The 21,861-nt window shown below is 46.3% G+C and overlaps 1 protein-coding gene across 1 annotated transcript; it reads left to right on the top strand.

Moving 5' to 3' along the window:
• The first annotated feature begins 3,168 nt into the window (after positions 1 to 3,168).
• Positions 3,169 to 7,525, top strand: LOC112966873 (guanylin-like). Its single transcript, XM_026067411.1, has 3 exons — positions 3,169 to 3,478; positions 6,090 to 6,270; positions 6,603 to 7,525. Exons 1-3 carry the CDS (start codon positions 3,404 to 3,406, stop codon positions 6,668 to 6,670), a joined length of 324 nt encoding a protein of 107 aa, XP_025923196.1. The 5' UTR covers positions 3,169 to 3,403; the 3' UTR covers positions 6,671 to 7,525.
• Positions 7,526 to 21,861: the final 14,336 nt, after the last annotated feature.

Here is a 21,861-nt window from a genome sequence, read left to right as displayed (position 1 = left end):
CCCCCCCAGCCCAGCAACCGCCCCCATGGCCCAACAGCCTCCCAACAAACTGCTCCACAGCCCCTGCCCGGGAGCACCATCGTCAGGCTGGGCCTCACCAGCCATGTGCACAGTGGGGGCTTCAGGGTTTTTTTTTGGGGGGGTGGGGTGGATGTGCACGTGTGTGTGTGTGTGTGTGTGTGTGTGTGCGCGCGCGCGCGCGCATTTGCACCTTTGCATGCATGCCTGTGTGTGTGTTTGCATGTATGTGTGCATGTGCGTGTGGATGCATGTGCATGTGGATGCACCTGTGCGTGCATTTGAGTGTGCATGTATGTGTGTGTGCATGCTTGCGTATATTTGCATGGGTGTGCTGTGTCCAGTGCTGGGCTCCCCAGTAAAAAAAAAGCAAAGACATAGACCTGCTTGTCTTGCCAGCACAGCTGAAGAGCCACCTGCTATCAGAAATCCTTTTGTAGATCTTCCTTCCAGCTGCCGGCTTTCTCTTGGATAAATTCAGGTAGCTGACAGAGCACAAAAAGCATTTAGGAGCCTAGTTCAGGCTTTATGCTTGCTGTAGGCCTTTTAAATCAAAGGCACAACCTAGAAGAAGTCATTCCTGGAGGTGACCGTACCTGTGAGGTGCCTCCCTATTAATTCTTACAGACCTTTTGGGTTCAGACGTCGCTCCTCCACGTGCCCAGAGCTTCCCAGGCTGAGCAGCTGGGAACAGAGCTCTTGCTCCAGCTATGCCATCAGCCAGAGCGGGCCTGAAGCATGACCGCTGCGCTGAACTGGGAACCAGCACGGCAAGCACGGCCACTTGCCTTCAGCAATCCCTGCAGGAAAAGCGGTGGAAGAACATAACCACCTTCAGCTGGCTCCAGCAGCCACTGCCCTCCGGTGAGGAAATGGGAGTGGCAGGAAAAATCCCTAGTGCACCTGCAGCGGTTGCTCTGCGCTAAGCAGAGCTACCTGCATGGCAAAGCCCACCGCTCTCCTCCGCCCAGCCAAGGGCAGAGGGAAGTCCACCTTGTCTCCCATCACCGAAACTATGGAGGAGAGCAGAATCACAGAGGTTGGAGGGCACCTCAGGAGATCATCTGGTCCAACCCCTTTGCTCAGTCAGGGTCACCGAAAGCGGGTTGCCCAGGACTGTGTCCAGATGGCTTTTGAATATCTCCAAGGATGGAGACTCCACAACCTCTCTGGGCAACCTGTTCCTGTGACCTGTCACCCTCACGGGAAAGAATTATTTTCTTACGTTCAAGTGGAATTTTCTGCGTTTCGGTTTGTGCCTCTCATCCTGTCGTGGGGAACCACTGAGAAGAGGCTGGCCCCGTCCTCTTTGCACCCTCCCGTCAGATATTTCTACACATTGATAAGGTCCTCCTGAGCCTTCTCTTCTGCAGGCTGAACAGTCCCAGCTCTCTCATCCTCTCCTCATCTGAGAGATGCTCCAGGCCCTTAATCATCTTTGTGGCCTTTGCTGTCCTTGCTCCAGGAGGTCCATGTCTTTGTGGTCCTGGGGAGCCCAGCACTGGACACAGCACTCCATAGGTGGGCTCACCAGTCCTGAGTCGAGGGGAAGGATCATCTCCCTCAGCCTGCTGGCAATGCTCTTCCTAATGCAGCCCAGGATACTGTTGGCCTTTGCCACGAGGGCGCACTCCTGGCTCTTGTCCAGCTTGTCCACCTTCTCTGAAGGGAACCTTGCTTTGGGGATGCCTGAACAGGAATGTGGTCTCCCAGTGAGGGGTTCTTGGCTCTTCTGCGGGGAAGAGGGCACATTGCGCACCAGAGACACCTCGACTGCCTCGTTGTGTGGGAGACTACCTGGAGGCTCTCAGCTTCACCCCACGCTTGGAACAAGAAGAGGAATTTCGGGTTAAAGGTCTCATCTTCAGACACGTCTTTCCTGAGACCTCCAGCGGGGAGAGGCTCCGTCCTACTGATTCCCACCTCTGTAGTGAGTTTGCTGATGGAGGAGGCCATGACTTACTTACACTCGCCTCCTGCACTTGACCACACAGGAGTTTCTCACTCACAGCAGTGAGGAAGAGGGTACCAGGCAGGGGAGATGCATGATCTGAGTTTTGGCAAGGAATCTTTTTTTTTCCCAGGCACTTGGCAGTTTGGGGTTTCAAAACTTAGAAGTAGACAGGCTGAATTTAAACAACAAAGTGTAATAGTGCCACTCAAAGATTTATTGACTTAACAGGCATTACCTTAACGTTACCCAAGCAAGAGGGGAATGAGGAATGTGATATAATGGACAAAACCCGGTGTATCAGAACTTGACATAACTGTTAGATAAAGCGGAAAGCAAAGGTGGGTGTAGGGCAGCCACCGTTCTCTCTGAAGATGTTTGCAAGATTACCTCGGCGAGAGGGTCTACCTCTCTCCTGCCAGAAGAGCAATTGGATGAAAAGCACAGAGATTTTCCACCATGGCATGCCATCAGCCCCTGTAGCTAATGGGAAAGAGAATAAAAAAAAGTTATTAAAATGAAAGATATACTTAATAATTCTATATCTCAAGCATGTTAGTTGGCTTTCTTCTTTTTTCCTGTACCTTCGACGGAAAGATTTAACTATTTAAAAAAAAAAAATTGTCATGATCCAAAGTTAGTGGAGTTCTCCGACCCTCCAGTATTATATGGCTGAAAGTCATGGAGAAATAATTTGATTCCTAGCAGCCTTTATTTTTAATGGCAATCCCTGTATGTTTTAATATGTGTTTTTTAATAAGCTGCTGCAAAGAGCAGCAGCAAGAGGCCACTGCAGATCTGCTCATACGCAGGCACAGGCTACGTCCATCTGCACCCTAGTTGCTGCTGCCTTGGTATCCGGAGTCCCCAGAAGAGGGAACTGCCTGGCCAGCAGTTGGTGCAAGTGATCAAATAGTTGCTATCTCCTTCCAAAGCTCTTCCTTTCTCACAGCTCTGCAGGAAGCGGCCGGCAACCAGAGGACATTCCCCCTATAGTCTCGGGCTTTGTGTTAGAGCTAAGCCCATCCTCTAGCGTTTATCACGGTAAGGTTTTTGTAATTGTTTGTAGTGTTTTGCTTATCTGTGTCACGGCCACTTTCTCAAACTAGGAAAGACTCATAAACACTAGGATCTGCCTGGGTGTAACTGGCCTCCTCTGCCAACGAGTAGATAACTGGTGCTCCACTCAAGGGTTATTGTGTGTCAATAAAGAGTTTAGATTAATGGATTACCAAGCAAATGCTGCGTGGAGGCTTTATAAAGCTTCTCTTTGCACTGGGAAGACAGAGCTCTGACTGCCAGAAGAGCCGAGCGCTCAGAAGAAGAGAGAGGAGGAGTCCGAGAGAGACACAAAAAAAGGGCAGTTAAGACCGAATCAGGAGAAAAGAAAAGAAAAGATATTCAGCTTTGGAGAGGCTCCGCTTGGCAGCTGCTATGAACGGCTTGCTTTCCTTCGCAATCCTTGCGCTCCTCTCACTGGTGCACAGCTCCCAGGCAGTCTACGTTCAGGTGAGTTTTCTGCTCTTTATTTTCTTGGTCTTACAAGCTCAGCAAAGTCCTGAGCTTATACAAAGAGGTTTGACGCCTCTAACTTTACAGGAGGGTGTAAACAGGCTGTGACCAAAGAGCGCGAGTCTTGTCTCACCTGCTTGCAGGTGGGAAGTTCTTCCTGAAAATGATCTGCGGCTTTGTGTGATGGAGCCTACACATGCCACACATAAAAAAAGGGAAAGGAGTGATTAGATAGTTCCGAAGGAATATGAATGGGCAGATGAGCTGTAGGAGAAGGAGGAAAAAGCTAATACCAAGTTTTCCGAAACACATAGCACCCATGACTGATGTTACGTGCACCGAGGAATCAGTTGGGTGGATCATTCAGCACTCTGGTCTGTACATGACAGTGCTAGCTCTGTCTGCACTTGCTCCCTAGAAATGATTTGGGAGACCTTAGTTTTACTGCAGTGTAAATAACTTCCTTGGAGTATCAAGGTGGCTAATATTTAATTTCTTTCCATGCATGTACACGAGGTTTCCAGGGAGTGATAAGGGACCAGCCTTGTGCTTTGAAGCAACCTCTTTTTCTCCTTTGGGTGTCAGACGCTGCAGGTCTCACTTACTCCTTTCCTTCAAACCATTCATTAGCACTGAGAGTCTCTGGGGGTAATAGATAGTTTTCTATTATTAAATGAAAAAAAATCTCCATTTTCCCCTTAGAGCTGTAAAAAATAACTAAATGAGAATAACTGTTTCTAGGAGGGACAAAGGTTAGAAAGCTCAGCTCTGAAGCTTTTGCTTCTTCTCTTTGTAGTTTGAATCTTTGTCTCGGCAGTCGCTAAATCTGGATTTTTTCTGCCTCTTATAAGACCTACATATATGTGCAATCTACTGTGCATGCATGTTGCAAACCTTTCACTTCGATTACTTGAGGTGTCTAAGGTCCAGCTAATTCCTCGGTGCACAAAACTGGCTTATGCTCTCGTTTTGTGAAATCCTTCTCACAACTTTCCCTCTCTCTCCTGCCATACATCACAGAAGTCATTCATTTAACACAACGCTCTGCAAGGCACACGTGAAGTTCATTTGACTTTGCAATGTGCTTTTAAAGACAGGGTATCAGTATCTGGACACCTTCTGGCACAAATCTTGAGTGAATGCAATGGAAATCTGTGGAGGATGCTTTGCTAATTGTGGACTATAAACATAGAAATGACAGGGAGGGTTTGTTCTGGCTTGCGCTATTTCTGTGATAAAATCTGGTGGTTCAGCAGCACAACATGCACTTGCAGCTTGGAGGGAAGATGCTGCTCAGGCTGAGTTCTCTCTTTAAAACATCATTCTCACTTCACATGACATTTTTTTTTTGTCACCAGGATGTACACATGTCTTAGGGCTTATTCCTGCTAGGCAGTGATATTAGGTAGGAGAAATTAATTAATTAATTAACCTGGGAAAAATCATAAACTGATTGGAAGTAGAAGAGGGTTTGACTCTTCATAAGTAAATGCATACCCACAGTTTGGTTTTTTTTTTGGATACTATAACCCAAGAATAACACTCTCATGCAATTCAGTGTCAGGCTAATGACACTGCGAAGCAGTGTTTTCAGGCAGTATTTGGTCTCATGCCCTAAGGAGTGTCACTTCAATTTATTTCTTTGAACGAGTAGGTGTTATTTGATTATACTGCTGACTATCGATTGGTCACTAAACCAAGTAAAACAAATGCTAAAAGTCAATTGGAAAATGTTTATTCCTGTTCTAGACCAAACTGATCCTGTGCAGACACGTACAGATCCTATGCACCTAGTGTACCAATTGCAACATCTGCAATTCAAGTTTATGACCCCAGTGGTGTGATTCACTTGAAACCATGAGGGAATGACCATTAGCAGATGCGCAGCATCTGAAAAATCAAGAACATGGAGTAGTACCTCCCAGAATACTCTCCAGCCTCCGTAAGCTTTTGTCAGGAGCTTTGAGTCCGAAATGTCATATTTAGTAGCTCTCAGTTAACTTGTCTTCATTAATTGTGGAGACATGTTTTAAACTCCTGGAAACTTGCTACGGTACCTTGAGGTGAGCGATTTCAGCTCTAACATGGTATGTGAAAGAATAGCTCCTTATGTTTGTTTCGAGCCTGCCACGTGACACTAACACGTGAAGGTCTCCTGGTGTGTTGGAAGAAAGAGCGAACAAAATTAATCCCCGTTCACCTCCATTCAACTTGTGATTTTGTAGATCTCTACCATACGCTGCCCAGTCATCTCCTTTCTAGGCTGAGGACTCCCGGCCCACACCTTCTAGCCCAGATTTTATGCGTCTTTCTTATGGGGGGTGAGAAATGCCCTAGTTCTGCTGTTGCCTCAGTCCAGTGTGACGCACAGCAAAAGCCCTGACCAGCCAGTCTGGTCTCATTGATGCTCTGAAGGTCTCAATGGAGGAGCTGATCATTTTGTCTTCAGTGAGCGCTGGTTTTCTCTCAGCTTTGTCTCGTGAACACCCTCTTTTTCCTATAGTGCAGTTCTTTGGAGGCCTCATAATTCAACAGACTTCAGTTGGAAGAAATGCATTTATCTAAGGACTGACTTCCCGGTGCCTTTTTTCTGGTTCTGTCTACATAGGATGGAGACTTGAAATTCTCCCTCGAGTCCGTGAAGAAGCTAAAGGAGCTCATGGACAAGGACACAGACATTAGCCCTCGCATGAAGGTTGTCCGGGCTCCATGTGAAGAAAAAGATCTCCCCAAAGAGTTCCAGCCTGTGTGTGAAAGAAAAGACGCGCCTGTGATTTTTGAGAGGCTGAGTATGTAGTTTGCATTGCCAAGTCCCCATTCGTTAATCATGCTTTTCAACCTTAAATGTTCAAATAGTAGCAAAGAAAAGTAACTGCTCTAAGACCTGTTGTTCTCTTGCCTCTATACGTTCCCCTTGTTTTCCCAGTGAATCTAGGTTGGATTTCATGTTTTAAGCAAGACTTTTGCAAGAACTGATTTTCCCTGTGCCAGTGAGAACTTAAATGACTATCAAAGCTCATAAAGCACTAGTGGGAAGGGGTCTCCAAATCACTTGGTGTGTGGCTCTGCTCTCCAAGAAATTCCCTTGCAATTTCATTGAAACTCTCTTTTACCCTAACAGGCATGGCTGTCAAAGAGATTGATCTGTGCGAAATCTGCGCCAACGCCGCCTGTGCTGGCTGCCTTTGAAGGACGAAACAACGTAAAGAAGATGCATCAAGCCATGAAGCTCGTGCTTTTGTCTTGCAACATCACATATCCTCACAAATCAATATCTAGGCTCCATCTCCACTTCAGTCAAAGGGGACCTGTTAGCTCATGTAGACATGCCAGAGGTAACCTTCAAACAGCTAGACTGGGTACCACCAGCGGTGCAGTTCTGGCAACAAGACCATAGACCTCATCCAAGAGGCTGGGGACTTGTCAAGCGAGGGGCTCGTGCCTAGTGCTGTCCTGCTGTGACTCAGCCTGAGCCACGCGTCTGTCTACATGAGCTGCAGGACACTTGACTGGAGTGAAGATACCCTGGGCTCAGTGTTTCAGTTTCCATATTTTTTCTCCTGGATTGGAAGATGGAACGGAGTAGTCTCCTGTAGCCTTTCTAGTATCTACATCTGCCTGTAATTGGGCCTCCCCTGCACACGTGCACTTAGCAGCATAGGGTTATAATCTTTTCCAGCTCGTGCTTTCCAAGCACAGTGGTTAAGCGTCGCTGTACACGTAAGTCTGCATGCGGCATGCATGTGTTTGCAACGCAGCCATAGCATTCAACCTGGGGACAAGTTACAAGTGTTTAGCAACACTTTCACAGAGCCAGAAATCTCTCAATCTGTTACTCATACTCACAGTTTGTTGCCAATGTACTGAATAGGTGTAGAGGAACACAGGCGCTAGGAACCCTTTCCACACCGATATAGGGAAGCTCACTTCTACTGATAGATATTCATGTTCAGGAAGTTCTGCTTAGGAGCAAGGAGGAGTACGCTGCCATGCTGGCATCACTCTGAAATGAAAACATCAATTGTTTTTATTTATTGGATGTGAAGGAAGAGCCTGTCCATGTTTATATGCTACTGTACATGAAATAAAAGCTAGCAATGAAAGTTTTTGCGAAAATCTGCCTGCTCCCTTTTCTCCTATATAAGGTCTTTCGTGTCTGGGTCTTCACTAGAGAAAATATTCTCTTGTTAACGTTGGCCTGAAGTTAAAACAATTTGTTTTTCCATTTGTGGCCCCTATATGGATCATAATAATATAAGACTACTTCATACCCTGTAAATTATTCCCTCTCACCATTAACCTCTTGAATTATTCTCTCCGTTTCATATATGGGGCGCTCAGCTCAGCAACCAGGTTTCCAGAGGAATGTCAGTGCTATAAAGCTAAGCACTTATCCCCAGAACAAGGTGCCTAACTCCAGAAATGAAATCCCCAAAAGTCACGCTAGGTGCGCAAATTCCCGATTCACATGAGAGAAAAGCTAGGCGGGTGCAGAAAGGGCTTGCCCACATCCAGTATGATGACTGCTGCCGTGCCAAAGGCATCCAACAGCAAATGCCAGAGTGGTCCCACACTAAGGCACCTTGAAATAGGCACCTTTGGGAAACTGGATTTCCTGTCTTAAAACCCTACATGGGCTTATTTTGACCCCAGAATAGTTTCTATGCATATAGAAAGTGGCTTTTTTTTTTCCTCTTAAACTACATTTGACAAATCACCGACCCCTAGCACAACAGCCTTGCGTGGCTCGCCCAGAGGGGACAACTTATGCTTTTTGCAATGAAGAATTACTGGCAGCAAGACCTGGAAGCAGGCTCTCCCTGCTGATATGCTGCAGGGGTCCACACTGGGCTACTGGGCTGGACTGGGGACCTTCTCGCACGTTCTCCTGCTGCCTCACAAGCCTCATGCTCCTCCACTGACAGTGTCCTGCCTTTGCCAGGTGCACCATGGCCTGGTGCCAGGCTGGCTTGCAGCATGCAGCATAGAGCACTGCCTTGGCATACAGAAAAAGGGGGTTAGAGGAGGGAAGCAAACCTGTTTCTCACTTGCTAGGTGAGATTTCTAATAGCTGAGGGATTATACAAGAGGAAGGTTGTGGCGTTAAAGAAACAACCAAATAAACCAAGAAATGAAGCAGAAGTGGCTGCAAATCCCAGTATTACAGAAGGCTGTAGGAAGTCCGCTGGAGACACTACGTTTTGAGCATTGCATTTCCCAACAATCCCTGGGCCACGGGGATTGGCCTAGCATGGTCAGAGCAGAGCAGAGATCTCAGGTGGCATTATCATCTCAGCCCCCAACCCTCTGCCTGCAGGCCATCTATGGGAAACCGATACCCTGCAGGCATCATGCTCATGCAGAAACCCCAAGCTGACATTCTCAGCTGCCAGTGCTGAGTTACCAGATATAACCACTGCTGTAGGCATATGCATTTTAACTAGCAGGGTGTTATTACTTTGGTGCAGAAGCTTCACTTGCTTTAGGAAGAAACCCCCATGACAAACACAAGTTCTCCTCCACGCATGAAAGCTGCTCTCTCTGTCCCCAAGCCCGGACTCCTCAACACTGCCTTCAAGGTCTGTGTAGTAAACACAAAGAGAGGGAGAAGAAAAGAAAAACCAAGCTACATTTCAAACAAATATCCTCTAGTTTTAATTGCCTGTAGCGGCAGAGATCAAGACAAAGTCTTCAGCTAATCATACCCTGTTGCTCAGCAGCAGTAAGCTGCTGGCTCAGCTCAGTTATCTCATCTAAACGCACTTTAGCAGGGAGAGCGGAGAACCTTCCTAAATGGTAGCATTAGCCAACATGCTCAGGCCAGTGTCAGAGTCCCTGAGATTAACAACATACTTTTGGTCTATTTTTCTGCCCACAACCTAACCTCAAAGTGTGTTCAAGGGCAAGCAAACTTTGGCTGTTGGCTGGTAAATATGCGTGCAAGCCCTGCCGATGCCCGGAGAGCTGCACCTACGCAGACATCCTGCTTCCAACAGCTCCTTTCTTTGGCCTGTGCCAAAGCAACACTCATGTGTGAACATTTGCAGCAGCAGAGTGAAGAACTACCTAGTATCCCTGCTTAAATGAAAGCGCAGACATGGTCCAGAGAACTGTTCAGGACCTCCGTAGCTTGGCATAAAAAAAAAAAAAAAATTAACATGATTGGTTGGATTTGAGCCTGGGAAAAGAACAAGTGTTAAGTGAACTTCATATAAACTCATTCTAATCTGATGGTCAACAAAGAAATTTTAAACTAGTGATTATTCTATAATGAAAAAAGCACATCTCAAGCTAAGGATGAAACACGATTGCCTGGCCAAAAAAAACCCAACAAAACCCCCCCCCCAAAACACCACACTGACTTCATTTAGGAAGGAAGTGACAATCGCACCCTAGTTGCCTCCGTTCTTATCTATTTTGCCTTAGAAGTATCAAGGGACAGAAATGCACGTTACAGAAAATGAGTTTGAGGACATTTGTGATGTTGATCTTAGCCTGACACTAAAAAGGAACTTACAGGGTAAAGCTGCATTCTGTTTACATCAGGAATCAGTGTAACCAAACTGTAGGAAGACCAGTGCTCTAAACTGATCCCAGTAGCCCTGTTCATGCTAGGATTACTGGACTGTGTCCAACACTGGTTACCATCGTGGTGATGAGGCAGGTCTGAGGTCAAGCCAGAAAAAAAAAAAATCAGCCCACAGGTCAGGATCAGTCTGATGATGGTAACCAGGGTCAGGCCAGGAATCATCAGGCAGGTCCATAGTGACGGGACAGGTCCGAGGTCAAGCTGGGAAGTTACTCCAAGGGGTTGGGGTCTGGATCAGCAAGGTCCACAGCTGGGCACAAGTCTGATCTGGAGATCAGACTCCTATGGCATAGCTTGGGCAGGGACAGAGGGCCCAGGGCTGGACTGAAACGGGACTCCTGGGCCCATGGGCAGGGGTTGTGTGTGTGGAGGCTGCAGGTGAGGCTGAGCAGGGCCATTTCAGCCTATTTAGTGCCCTCAGAATCCTGACACTATATCTACAAGATCTTTCAACTTTTTCAGATTTCAGCAACTGAGTGCTCTCGTGCATGGGGGAGAAATGGGTATTAAACCCCACATCTCTTAATACTCTGCAGTAGTTCAGGCATCCCTGAGTTTTGTACATGAAAAAGGCCAGGCACAGGGAAACCAATTCAGCAGCTCCGTTCCTAGCCAAAGGCCCCATGCAGCCACTTCTCATCACCTTAAACAATACTCTAATTCACAGTGATTCCTTTTTTTTCCCCCCCCAGTAGCAGCACTTAGTGAATATGACACCTCACAGTCAAAGCGGAGGGACAGACCTCCATCCTTTAGACACAGTCTTGGCTTACACAGGTGAGAGTCTCAAGAAAATTCTGCAATTGCTGCCAGCCATTGACCTTTGCTCCTCAAACTACTGAAACGTCTTCATGGCCAAGGGCACACAACACTACGTTGCAAGCTGGACAGCTAGAACTGGTCACCAGTTTAACATTTCCCAGATGTCTCACACAGGTTCACAGCAGTTGTCATTTGCTTTGGCCAGCTCCCGTGTATGTTATGTCCACCATGTCATGTGCATTCCTACCATTACCATCTCAGAAGGTAGTTTGTGCTCTTTGTTCAGTTATTTACTTCAGTTGTGTTAAGGGTTCACAAGACTCACATGACAGGCCCTGCCTGCTATAATTAGTCAGAAACCTCTCTGTAAGCACACCTCCTTTTTTCTGATAAATAGCCACTGTTTTCCTAAGAAGCAAGATAGACTGAGCTTTAAAGTGGGTCACATTCTTAGGAGAAGCCAGTACTGCCACCTGCTATCATTTATTGGCTGCATATTTCTTCTATTTCCTGCCTCCTATTTACAGTGTAATAAAAGTTGAGTTATGATACAAATTATCACAGAATGGTCGAGATTGGAAGGGACCTCTGGAGATTGTCTAAGTCCAACCTCCCTGCTCAAGCAGGGTCACCTAGCACATTGTACAGGATCGTGTCCAGGTGGATTTTGAATATCTCCAGAGAAGGAGACTCCACAACCTCTCTGGGCAACCTGTTCCAGTGCTCTGTCATCCTCACAGGAAAGAAGTTTTTCCTCCTATTCAGGTGGAACTTCCTGTGTTTCAGTTCATCCCTGTTACCTCTTGTTCTGTCACTGGGCACCACTGAAAAGAATCTGGCCCCATCCTCTCAGTCTTCTCTTCTCCAGGCTAAACAGGCCCAGCTCTCTCAGCCTTTCCTCATAAGAGAGATGCTCCAGTCCCCTAATCATCTTTGTAGCCCTTCGCTGGACTTGCTCCAGTAGTGCCACATCCCTCTTGTACTGGGGAGCCCAGAACTGGACGCAGTACTCTAGATGTGGCCTCACCAGGGCTGAGGAGAGGGGGAGGATCACCTCCTTCGACCTGCTGGCAACACTCTTCCTGATGCAGCCCAGGATACCATTGGCCTTCTTGGCCACAAGGGCACATTGCTGCCTCATGCTTAACTTGGTGTCCACCAGCACTCTCAGGTCCTTCTCCGCAGAGCTGCTTTCCAGCAGGTCAACCCCCAACCTGTCCTGGTGCATGGGGTTATTCCTCCCCAGGTGCAGGACCCTGCACTTGCCTTTGTTGAACTTCATGAGGTTCCTCTCTGCCCACCTCTCCAGGTCTCGATGAACAGCAGCACAGCCTTCTGGGGTATCGGCCACTCCTCCCAGTTTTGGATCATCAGCAAACTTGCCGAGGGTGCACTCTGTCCCTTCATCCAGGTCATTGATGAATAAGTTGAACAAGACTGGACCCAGTACTGACCCCTGGGGACACCGCTAGCTACAGGCCTCCAACTAGACTCTGCGCCCCTGATCACAACTCTGAGCTCTGCCATTCAACCAGTTCTCAAGACACGTCACTGTCCACTCATCTARHCYACACTTCCTGAGCTTGYCTATGAGGATGTTATGGGAGACRGTGTSRAAAGCCTTGCTGAAGTCAAGGTAGACAACATCCACTGCTCTCCCCTCATCWACCCAGCCAGTCATTCCATCATAGAAGGCTATCAGATTGGTTAAGCATGATTTCCCCTTGATGAAGCCATGCTGACTACTCCTGATCACCTTCTTTTCCTCCACATGCTTAGAGATGGCCTCCAGGATGAGCTGCTGCATCACCTTTCCAGGGATGGAGGTGAGGCTGACTGGCCTGTAGTTCCCCGGGTCCTCCTTCTTGCCCCTTTTGAAGACTGGGGTGACACTGGCTTTCTTCCAGTCTTCAGGCACCTCTCCTGTTCTCCATGACCTTTCAAAGATGATGGAGAGTGGCCTAGCAATAACATCCGCCAACTCACTCAGCACTTGTGGGTGCATTCCATCAGGGTCCATGGATCTGTGGGTGTCAAGTTTGCCTAAATGATCCTCAATCCCCAATCCTCCTCGACCAAAGAATCACACAAAATCACAGAATGGTTGAGATTGGAAGGGACCTCAGGAGATCATCTAGTCCAACCCTTCTGCTCAAGCAGGGTCACCTAGAGCACATTTCCAAGGATTTTGTCCAGACCAGCTGGAGAAGAAGTGAAAAAACCTACAGACCACCTCTGCCTGATACCAGCAGGGACCCTCAGCAGAAAATGACCTGGGCTCCCAGATCCTTGACCACCATCCCCAGAGCTCTGAAATCCTGTTTGATGGTTTCCAATTTGCCCTTGGTATCGTTAGTGCCCACATGGAAGAGCAACAGAGGCTAGTAGTCCGAAGCGTGGACAAGCCTTGGCAGTCTTTCCATGACATCTCGTATTCAAGCCCCTGGTAGGCAACAAGCCTCTCTAGACAAGAGGTCAGGTCAGCAGATAGGTGCCCCCATCCCCTGCAGCAGGAAGTCCCCCACAACAAATCACTCACCACTTCTTCCAGGTGTTCCCGCAAGGCACAGGGTCTGTTGTCCCTGTTGCTTCCCTTGCAGCCATGCCCAGCTCCTCCTCAGCCTGGAGGGCACTAAACCTGTTCCTCAATTGCAAGTCGTCAGGAGGAGTAGGAGCCTTTCTCCTCCTACAAGGAGTGACCAGTTTCCAGCTACCTTCTACAGTGTTATGGACCATTTCACATGGCACAGAGCCCTCCAGCAACTCCACTGCTGTGGGGGATTGAGACTCCTGGAGCTGTATGGTCTCCGAGAATACCCTGTCTAGCTCTTGCTCATCTTCTTGGATGCCACGCAGCCTATTGACTTCCTCCCATAACTCCCTTACCTGATGACACAGCTCATCAACAGCAGCCCACCTTCTGCAGGAAACCTGACTGCCAGCCCAGGCCTCCCGGAGAAGCCCCAAGCACTCCCTGCAGCCTGAGACCTGGAGAGCTGCATCTGCTGTCAGAGGGTCTGTCTGGGTCAAAGCCTCTGACACAGCTGATGCAGCAACTCCAACAGCTACTGGGGAATGTGCTCTGCAGCACATCATAACCATACCTGAGGAAGCGCACCTGCTGGGATTGGAAATGAAGGTGCCTTCTTGCTCCCTTCTGCATGAACTGCTGCATCTGCTTGCTGCTGCACAAACCACTGCCTCTGCTCACTGCACTCTGGGAGCTGTGCTCCAGGCCTGGCTCTTATATAGGCTTCTCCCTAGCACTGACTCACAGGGTGCTTGACCCACCCTAATCAAGGGCCACCTGGATCAAAGACCCCAACTCTCTCTGATCAGGGGCAACCAAGAGAGCTTGTTAGTGGCAACTTCACCTAGCTAGAGCTTCTCCCAGGAGAAGTTAAGGCCTCCTGTAGTTGTCCTTGCCTAGCTCCCCTTTCCTGTTAGCAGCAATCACCCTCTAGTTCCTCAGGGGTCCCCAGCAGAGGAAATGGGTGCAGGGTAACAAAAATGTCATTTCCAATTACATTGCAGAGCAACACCTCATTGCTAAATGGCAGCATTTTCAACAAGAAAATGTAAGCTACTGTCAGCACTTGCTGATACCACGTTAATAAGTAGACATAGCTAAGGTCAAGTATTCTAGTTGGTTGCAATTAGTGACTGAAGAGAGGGGATGATTGCTGAAAGTTTCTCTCCGCAGGTTTGGTATCCAGTTTACTTCCTTTCTCTACATTGTTAGCATATTTCCAGTAAGATACAAACAAAGTTGCAAAGTTACTCTTAGATAAACTTATAAAAAGAGTTCCTATAAAGAGCAAGCAGCAATTAAGCAGCCATAAAAATACTTCTTCTTGTGTAAATTCAGAAGAGAGCAGAACAATAAATCAGTGTGCAAAATACTTTGAACTAGCCATGTTTGTGTTTGATGCTCTGCCTATTTTATATGCAAGCGCATGATATAGGAATTCTGAGTCATGAACAGTATGTGTTGCGCATGGCAACAAATCTGCAATAACTTACCCAAGGGAATAATAAAAGAGTAGAATAAAACATTGCCCATTGATGCAGGCCTGGGCAGCATGGAAACTCATGCAAAAGAGTTTCTCTTGATATGTCTTACATCGTGTTCCTTATCGTCTTCTTTGAGTCCTTAGGAGAAAGAGAGATGTGATCTTGGAAGGATGTAGCCATAAGTTAATGACTGTAGGATTTTGCTCATACTTAACCTTGAGAAACAGGCAACCAAACACATGTAAACCGTCTCAACTTAAATATCCTTCACTCTGGAAAGTGGGGACCTTCTTCAATTCCTTTTCTCCAGCTCAGTCAGTGACTTTTCAAAATGTTCCATAATGGAATGCTCAAGTTATGAAAATATGTGGCAGCTCCTCAATAAAGGGAATGTTCAAGAGGTGAAGGAAAGCCTTTTTTGACATCTGATAAAACAGTTTCAATAGGAGTATTCTGAAATATAATAATTAATTATACCTTTATTATATAGGTATAATAAAGCTGTCAAATCATATGTTAACTGTTATGCAAGCTTTTGCTTCAAGGGCAAAAAGTCACATTAGGAGATTAAGGATGGATTTCAAAGTCTGGGTCTGACAGCTACAGCTTGGAGTTGCCCCTGTACATTTCTTCATAGCATCATATGTATCCTGCAAAGGCAACAGGAATGTGCGCCCATCTTCATACTCCTCTTTTTGTTCAGTGACAGCTGGGCTTTGGACAAGTCTTGGAGACCAACATTGTCCTTACAGGACCATTTAACCACCCTGGACAGCGTAGGAGGCAAATTCTCAAGATATATCTCTGCATTGCAATCCAGCGTAGCAACCTCTGCTGTCCCCAAGCTGTTCTAGGCGAGAGAATGGTGGCATCTACATCTGTTAATGGTTAACCACTAATGGCGATAGAGATGTCGGCCCGTGGCTGATATCTTTCGCTCCTCATCTTATGGGTTTTACAGCCAATCCTCTCTTGGCCCAGAGCTCTAGTTAGTAAAATCTGTATCACATTTCTGCACTGCTGCAGGTAATAAGTATGCATATCACGTAACAAGAAGGCAAAGGGCATCATATGACAAAAAATCATGTAGGAGTGCTGTGAACAGATCCTCCAAAGAATCGATATGATATTTCCACGCTGCTTTATGCTGTCTATTCTGCAGTCTTAGTTGCACTCCAGACTGGATCACTGGGGTCCTATCTGCAGTGCTAAACTCTTCGAGGCCCGATAAGTTTCCCCATCTGAGAGTTCTGCCAGAGAAGAGTGGCAGGATTCAATCAATATTACGAGGAAAACCAGTGAATCAGAAGGACCCACAATTTAGATGTTAATCACACTTTATTGCCCATGTCACCAAATCAATAACCGTTAAATCAAAACAGTAAGTTCAAAGAGCACCTCAAGAAGAGAAGCAGACTTCAAAAGTAAACATATTTACCATCTGAAATGCCTAGCCTTCTGCAGATTGCACTTTCAGAAGACTAATTACATTACTACTGACGCAATTATATTTTAATCATTCTAGCTATTCACAGGAATTCTTTCTCCTCATTCCTCATTACACATATTATCTTACTTTTACATGCATTCTCACGTGACAGTAGTGACAGAGAGATATCAGCTCATCTCATCTCCAGTGGCTACTCTGGAAATTTTAGGAGATCAGCAAGCTCTGGATTTCCCCACTCATCCTCATCAGATTTATATATAAGTCTAATCAAAGTGAACCTGCTCCAATTAAAGGATGTTTTTCAGGAAGCATAACAAAACAGTGTCCACATTAATCAACATAAATGCATCTGAACACCTTGTTCACGAGGACACATGCAACCCAGTTACATTTATAGGGTTATGCTAAAGTGGGATTGCAGCGATGCAGACTCCACAGTTTGAAAAAAAAAAAAAAGAGCTTTCTGCTCTCCTCTTGCTGGTTCCTGAAAGTCTCCTATTCCTATTTATGGTAACAAGGGCTTGAGACATTTCAGGGTGTCAGAAATAAATAAGAGATGTAGGGCCATGTCCCAAACAAAGAATATGGGATAAAGATTTCAAAGCGTTAAACTGATTGTGGTGGCAGGTGCTCCACTTCTACTGGAGTCCAGAGTCATCTGCTCTGCCTACCAAGACAGCTCAGACTCTCCTTCCTTCGTTCTGTAACACTGGGCAGGTGAGAACATCCCAGAGCTAGTGGTCCTTAGAACTGTCGCACCAAACCACAAAATCACAGACTAGCTGGGGTTGGAAGGGACCCCCTCTGCTCAAGCAGGGTCACCTAGAGCACATTGCCCAGGACCGCCACTGTCACCTCCTTTGGCCTGCTGGCAATACTCTTCCCTAATGCAACCCATTGGCCACCTTTGCAATGAGAACACATTGCTGACTCATGTCCAACTTGGTGTCTGCTAGGACCTCCCGGCCTTTCTCTGCAGAGCTGCCTTCCAGCAGGTCATCCCACAGCCTGTACTGGTGCATGACATCATTACTCCTCCCTAGGTGCAGGACTTTACAATTCCCTCTGCTGAATGTCATGAGATTCTTTGCACATTTCTCTAGTCTGTCAAGGTCCCTGTGAATGGCAGTGCAACCATCTGGTGTATCAGTCACTCCTCCGAGCTTGCTGATCGTGCATTCAAGCCCATCATCCAGGTCACTATTCAAGGTCTTAAATAGTACTCTGAAACCTCTCCTGATTGATATGACCTTTCAAAGATGATTGAGAGTGGCCCAGTATTGACGTTGGCCAGCTCCCTCAGCACTGCAAATCCTTTCAGTTTCCCTGTGTCAATGTTTCCAGCCTACTGCACGCGAGTTACTGCTGTGCTTTCTGTGCACTCTTCTCCAGGAAGCAGCTTGGGTCCAGTCATTCTGCGTCCAGAGCATTGGGCAGTGTGGTCACACAACCACTACATACTGCTCAGGGCTGAGATTATTCTTAATGAAAAGACACTGGCAACTATCTCGCCTGCTTCGAGACACCTTCCTACAATGGCATTTTATGGGAGATTGCTTCTCTCTCTGTTGGCTACATGGTGTAGTCACCATGACACCCCTTTTGTAGATGGATCAGAGATGCTTCCCTAGATATAAGCTTTGGGGACCACCTTTTGGCTCTCGTATAGCTCCTAGGAAAGAGGGATCTAGGAAGAGTAAGTGGCAGCAGGATGTATCCTCACCCACTGTGTCCTCAAGCTCTCCAGAGAACGCATCCCAAACTTTTCACATGTACTGGACAGAGTGCCTGCCTCTCAACAGGGAAAATGAGGGGTTCATTCTTCCCCTAGCTCTTGTCAGGCCAGAGGTCTCTGTCAATTGCCCTCAGGAATTTTGGTTTGAATCATTCTTTCACCTGAGCTACTCACCTTTTTAATTGTGAAACCCTTTTTCTCCAGAAGGACACCAGCCAGCTCCTATCTGCTAACTACATGTCAGTCTGCACCTAAACTTCCCAGATGTGGGATCTCTGCAATGAGGTACAATTTTAAACTATTTGTTTCTCTTTGCTTGGCTCATATGGGCCAGGGACCCATGAATCTGTTCTCCATCCATGTTCTTCACACCAGTTCAGCCAGCAAAGACATTGCACTGGAATTAGTCCCTGAAAGAGCCCCTTGCTTCTCAAGAATCATCCAAGCCTTTCTCTGTGCAATGGAGGCTTTTGCATTTTCCTGTAGAGGATGAAATGCTCTTCACCTTCCGTTTCAGGAGCACTTTCAGGCCTGCAATCTGAAGCATCTATCTGGAGAACACACGTTGTCATAACAGCAGGCCTGACGGATCTTGTACTTTCTTGTCCAGATATGCCTGTGGCATCCTTCCCAAAACGCACCCACGCACATGACCTCCCTATGCATATCTTATATTTTGTGGGATTGACTCTAAGTTCTACTTTGTCCCGTGATATCCATGAATGCCTTACAAATATGTAAATAAACTACCATCATCACTAGCTAATGCTGCCATTTTGATCTTGCTGGCATACTAGTTGGAAAATGTTGTCCACCAGCTGGCATAATAATGTGCTCCATAGGCAAAAAGCATCATGCAGGAAAGAAACATGGCCGCAAGGTTGCCCTTTCATGTAGCTGTCTCATCCGGCATGGAAAGAGCATAAGTACATCAAGTATAGAAAGAGAGCTTATCCATCCATACATCTGAAGTTGCACTGACTTTCTGAAGGTTCTTACAAAGTCCCTCCTCCAGTCCCATCTGTGGAGCTCTATAGGGGACTGGATCCACTGGGAAGCTGACCCACTGGCAAAAAATGGCTATTTTCTATGAAACCAGTTCCCCAGGGCTGACATGCACTAAGGAGAGGGAGAAGGAAGTGGTTATAGAGGGGGATGGGGCAGCAGCAGCAAGGAAACCCTCTCAGCAACTACATGGAGCTCTGCCAGATGACGCCATTGACTGCCATGGATTGCAGTTCTTCCCAAACCTGCTCCTGCTAGAATGATCCTGGATATGGGAAATGAGCCATAGTTAGTGTTTAAGTATAACCTACCTTATCAAAGAGAAGGTTAAGAGATGACTTCATTATACAGACAGGTATTTGCATAGGGGAAAAGATAACTGATAAAAAGGAGGATTTGATGTCAAGGGTGTAACAAAAATCCTAGTCAGATAAATTCCAACTTTTAGAAGCAATTTCTTTTTAGGGTGGGTAATTAAATATTGGAGCAGTTTGCAAGGGAGGATGAGTTTCTGCTGCTTAGGGTATTGCCGGAATTATCTTCCTTAAACACACACTTCCTTAAACACTCACATGGCTGCGTTGCTTCCACTGCCACAGGTGGCTGTGTCTAGTGGCTCCAGGGTATGGTTGGGGGCACGTGGTCAAGCTACAGAAGCGTGAAAACTTGCCAAGCTTTGCTCAGGGTTACTGCCCTTGCATGAGGTAAAGTAATTGGTTGTCTTTGCTCCATCTTTGTCGAGACGCAAAGTAAAATTCTGTGTTCCCCGAACTTACTCAGTGGGTCAGAGGTGTTTTCTGCTGCGTCCTCTATTTCTTCAGTAAAAACTCCTAACACTGGACCTTTTTTTTTCAGCTGTCAAGCACTGAGATGACACATTCAAAGAACCGTGTAAATCCAAGAGCTTCTTCTTAAAGTACTGGTTAGTTCAGAGACTCCTGTCATGATTGCTCTTCCCTATGTTCATCACTTTACACAAGCTGGCTCTGATTTCCAGCTGCCATTTTATTACTCAGTAATTCAGTATTATGATATCCACCTGTGACGATGCAATATAGTCAACAACGTTTATCATCCCAGGACTTACCCTTTCATCACTGTCACAGAGGCTATTACAGACTTTTCTGCATGCTCTCCCCAAAACTGACCTCGTCTTCGCCTCAAAATTTCTCTGACCCTCCTCATCGTGACAAAGAGCACACAACATTCTTGCTCAAGCTCAAGATTCTCTGGGATAATAAGATTTTCATTTTTCTCTCTCGCTTGGAAGTTATGTTTTTCTACAGTTTTCTCCAAGTTTTGTTTTCTCCCCTGGTTTTGACTACCAGTTTTCTCATCCCTCCAGCTTTAGAACCCATTCGCATCATCTGTTTCCCCACTCCCACTCACATTAGCATCCCGTCTCACTCCTGTATACCTTCTCTCCAAACACTTTTTCTCTCTGCCTCTTTTCCCATCTCCCTCCATCTTCCCATCTGTCTGGCTATTATCTTTTCCGTGTTTGTATGTGTTCACCCATATTCCAGAAAGTCTGTGAACTCTTTTTTCCCCCCAAAGATTTTATTTTGGTCAAGTACAAGCATATTTTGGGACAAGTAGAAAAAGTTATCTTCCTGACAAAAGCATTCCCTTCTTTCCAAATGCTTAAAAGTTGGAAGGCTAAAGACCATTTCTTAGGTCTTTCTGTTTAACAGGGGCAAATGTTTGGCTTGTCTCCTCCCTGGAAACAAAAGAATAGTTTTTGCTAAAACTTCAAAAAGAGACTTTTGCCAAGGAAAAGAAATTTCACAGTAAAGAGCTGAAGTTGGGCAAAATGCAAAACAATGACAGATAATTTTGATGGTACTGGCCTGCCTTGTGCTTGGGAGGTGCTCTCGCTCCTGCCAATCGTACAAATGAATGGTCCCAGAACGAGCGCTCAGCAAATATTGAACACACAAAGGTGCGACTGTCCTTCGAGTAATATTTTAACTAAGACAGAGGTCGATGAAAGTACCAATATTGACGTGGTTTGGTTTATAAGCAATAAAAAGCCTATAAAACCAATGACATAGAAAAGGAATATTTACATTAAATAATTTGCTTGGGCACCTTGGAGTCTGAGAACAAAAGAGTAGTGTCTAGATAGAAATAGCCTTAGATCTTTTCTGGGGCTTCCCTTGGGGTTCCAGGAATTTGGAAGACACCTTCAATCTTTTTATTTATTTATTTTTGTTGCCCAGTCATTACTAGCTATTATTTGATCAGATCAGCATTTTTCCTGCTTCCCCATTCCAGTGGATGAGGGGATACAGTGAATCCTGACGGCATTTGGCATTCATCTGCTTTAAATAGTATCCAAAGCTCAGTTTGAAATGTCCTTCAAAATAGGCACCTGCATTTAGTTGTGATTCAGCTGCTTTAGTCCAGGCAGCTGATTTCCCTAGATACCTAGTGGTAGATGTCCAGCTCCGCTCCTAGGTGATGCAGCTCTCCCTAGGTTCACCTACACATCTTGACTTCTTCATGCCCCAAAGTGCTAACAGAACACACACGAATCAGCATCCTCTGCATTTTCCCTGCTCCTACCCACAGACTAACTTCATTGTAAAACCTGCATTTCTCTTCACATAAAAAAGGTGGAAGAGGGGAGAAAGAGGGGACTCTGAAACGGATATTGACTCTGCCCAGATCTGTGCTCTCCAAGTCATCCCAAGTCTCTCCCAGGGATTCACTTTGCAGCTAGGCTAGAAAACCTCTTCTGTCCATTCCCTGGTGCAGCACTTCTCCGTTAGGACAACAGTGTATGGAGCTGCTCTATAATTTGTTCTGCTCATGCTACACAA

Source organism: Apteryx rowi, unplaced genomic scaffold (genome assembly GCF_003343035.1).
Source record: "Apteryx rowi isolate R43461 unplaced genomic scaffold, aptRow1 scaffold_259, whole genome shotgun sequence".
Taxonomy (NCBI): Eukaryota; Metazoa; Chordata; class Aves; order Apterygiformes; family Apterygidae; genus Apteryx; species Apteryx rowi.
This window is presented reverse-complemented; position numbering and strand designations above follow the sequence as displayed.

Bases quoted from the DNA above. Each gene is read 5' to 3' on its own strand.
- LOC112966873 (XM_026067411.1), top strand. From the start codon at position 3,404: ATGAACGGCTTGCTTTCCTTCGCAATCCTTGCGCTCCTCTCACTGGTG. The intron at 3,479-6,089 runs GTGAGTTTTCTG...CTGTCTACATAG, and splicing joins CCCAGGCAGTCTACGTTCAG to GATGGAGACTTGAAATTCTC. The intron at 6,271-6,602 runs GTATGTAGTTTG...TTACCCTAACAG, and splicing joins TGTGATTTTTGAGAGGCTGA to GCATGGCTGTCAAAGAGATT.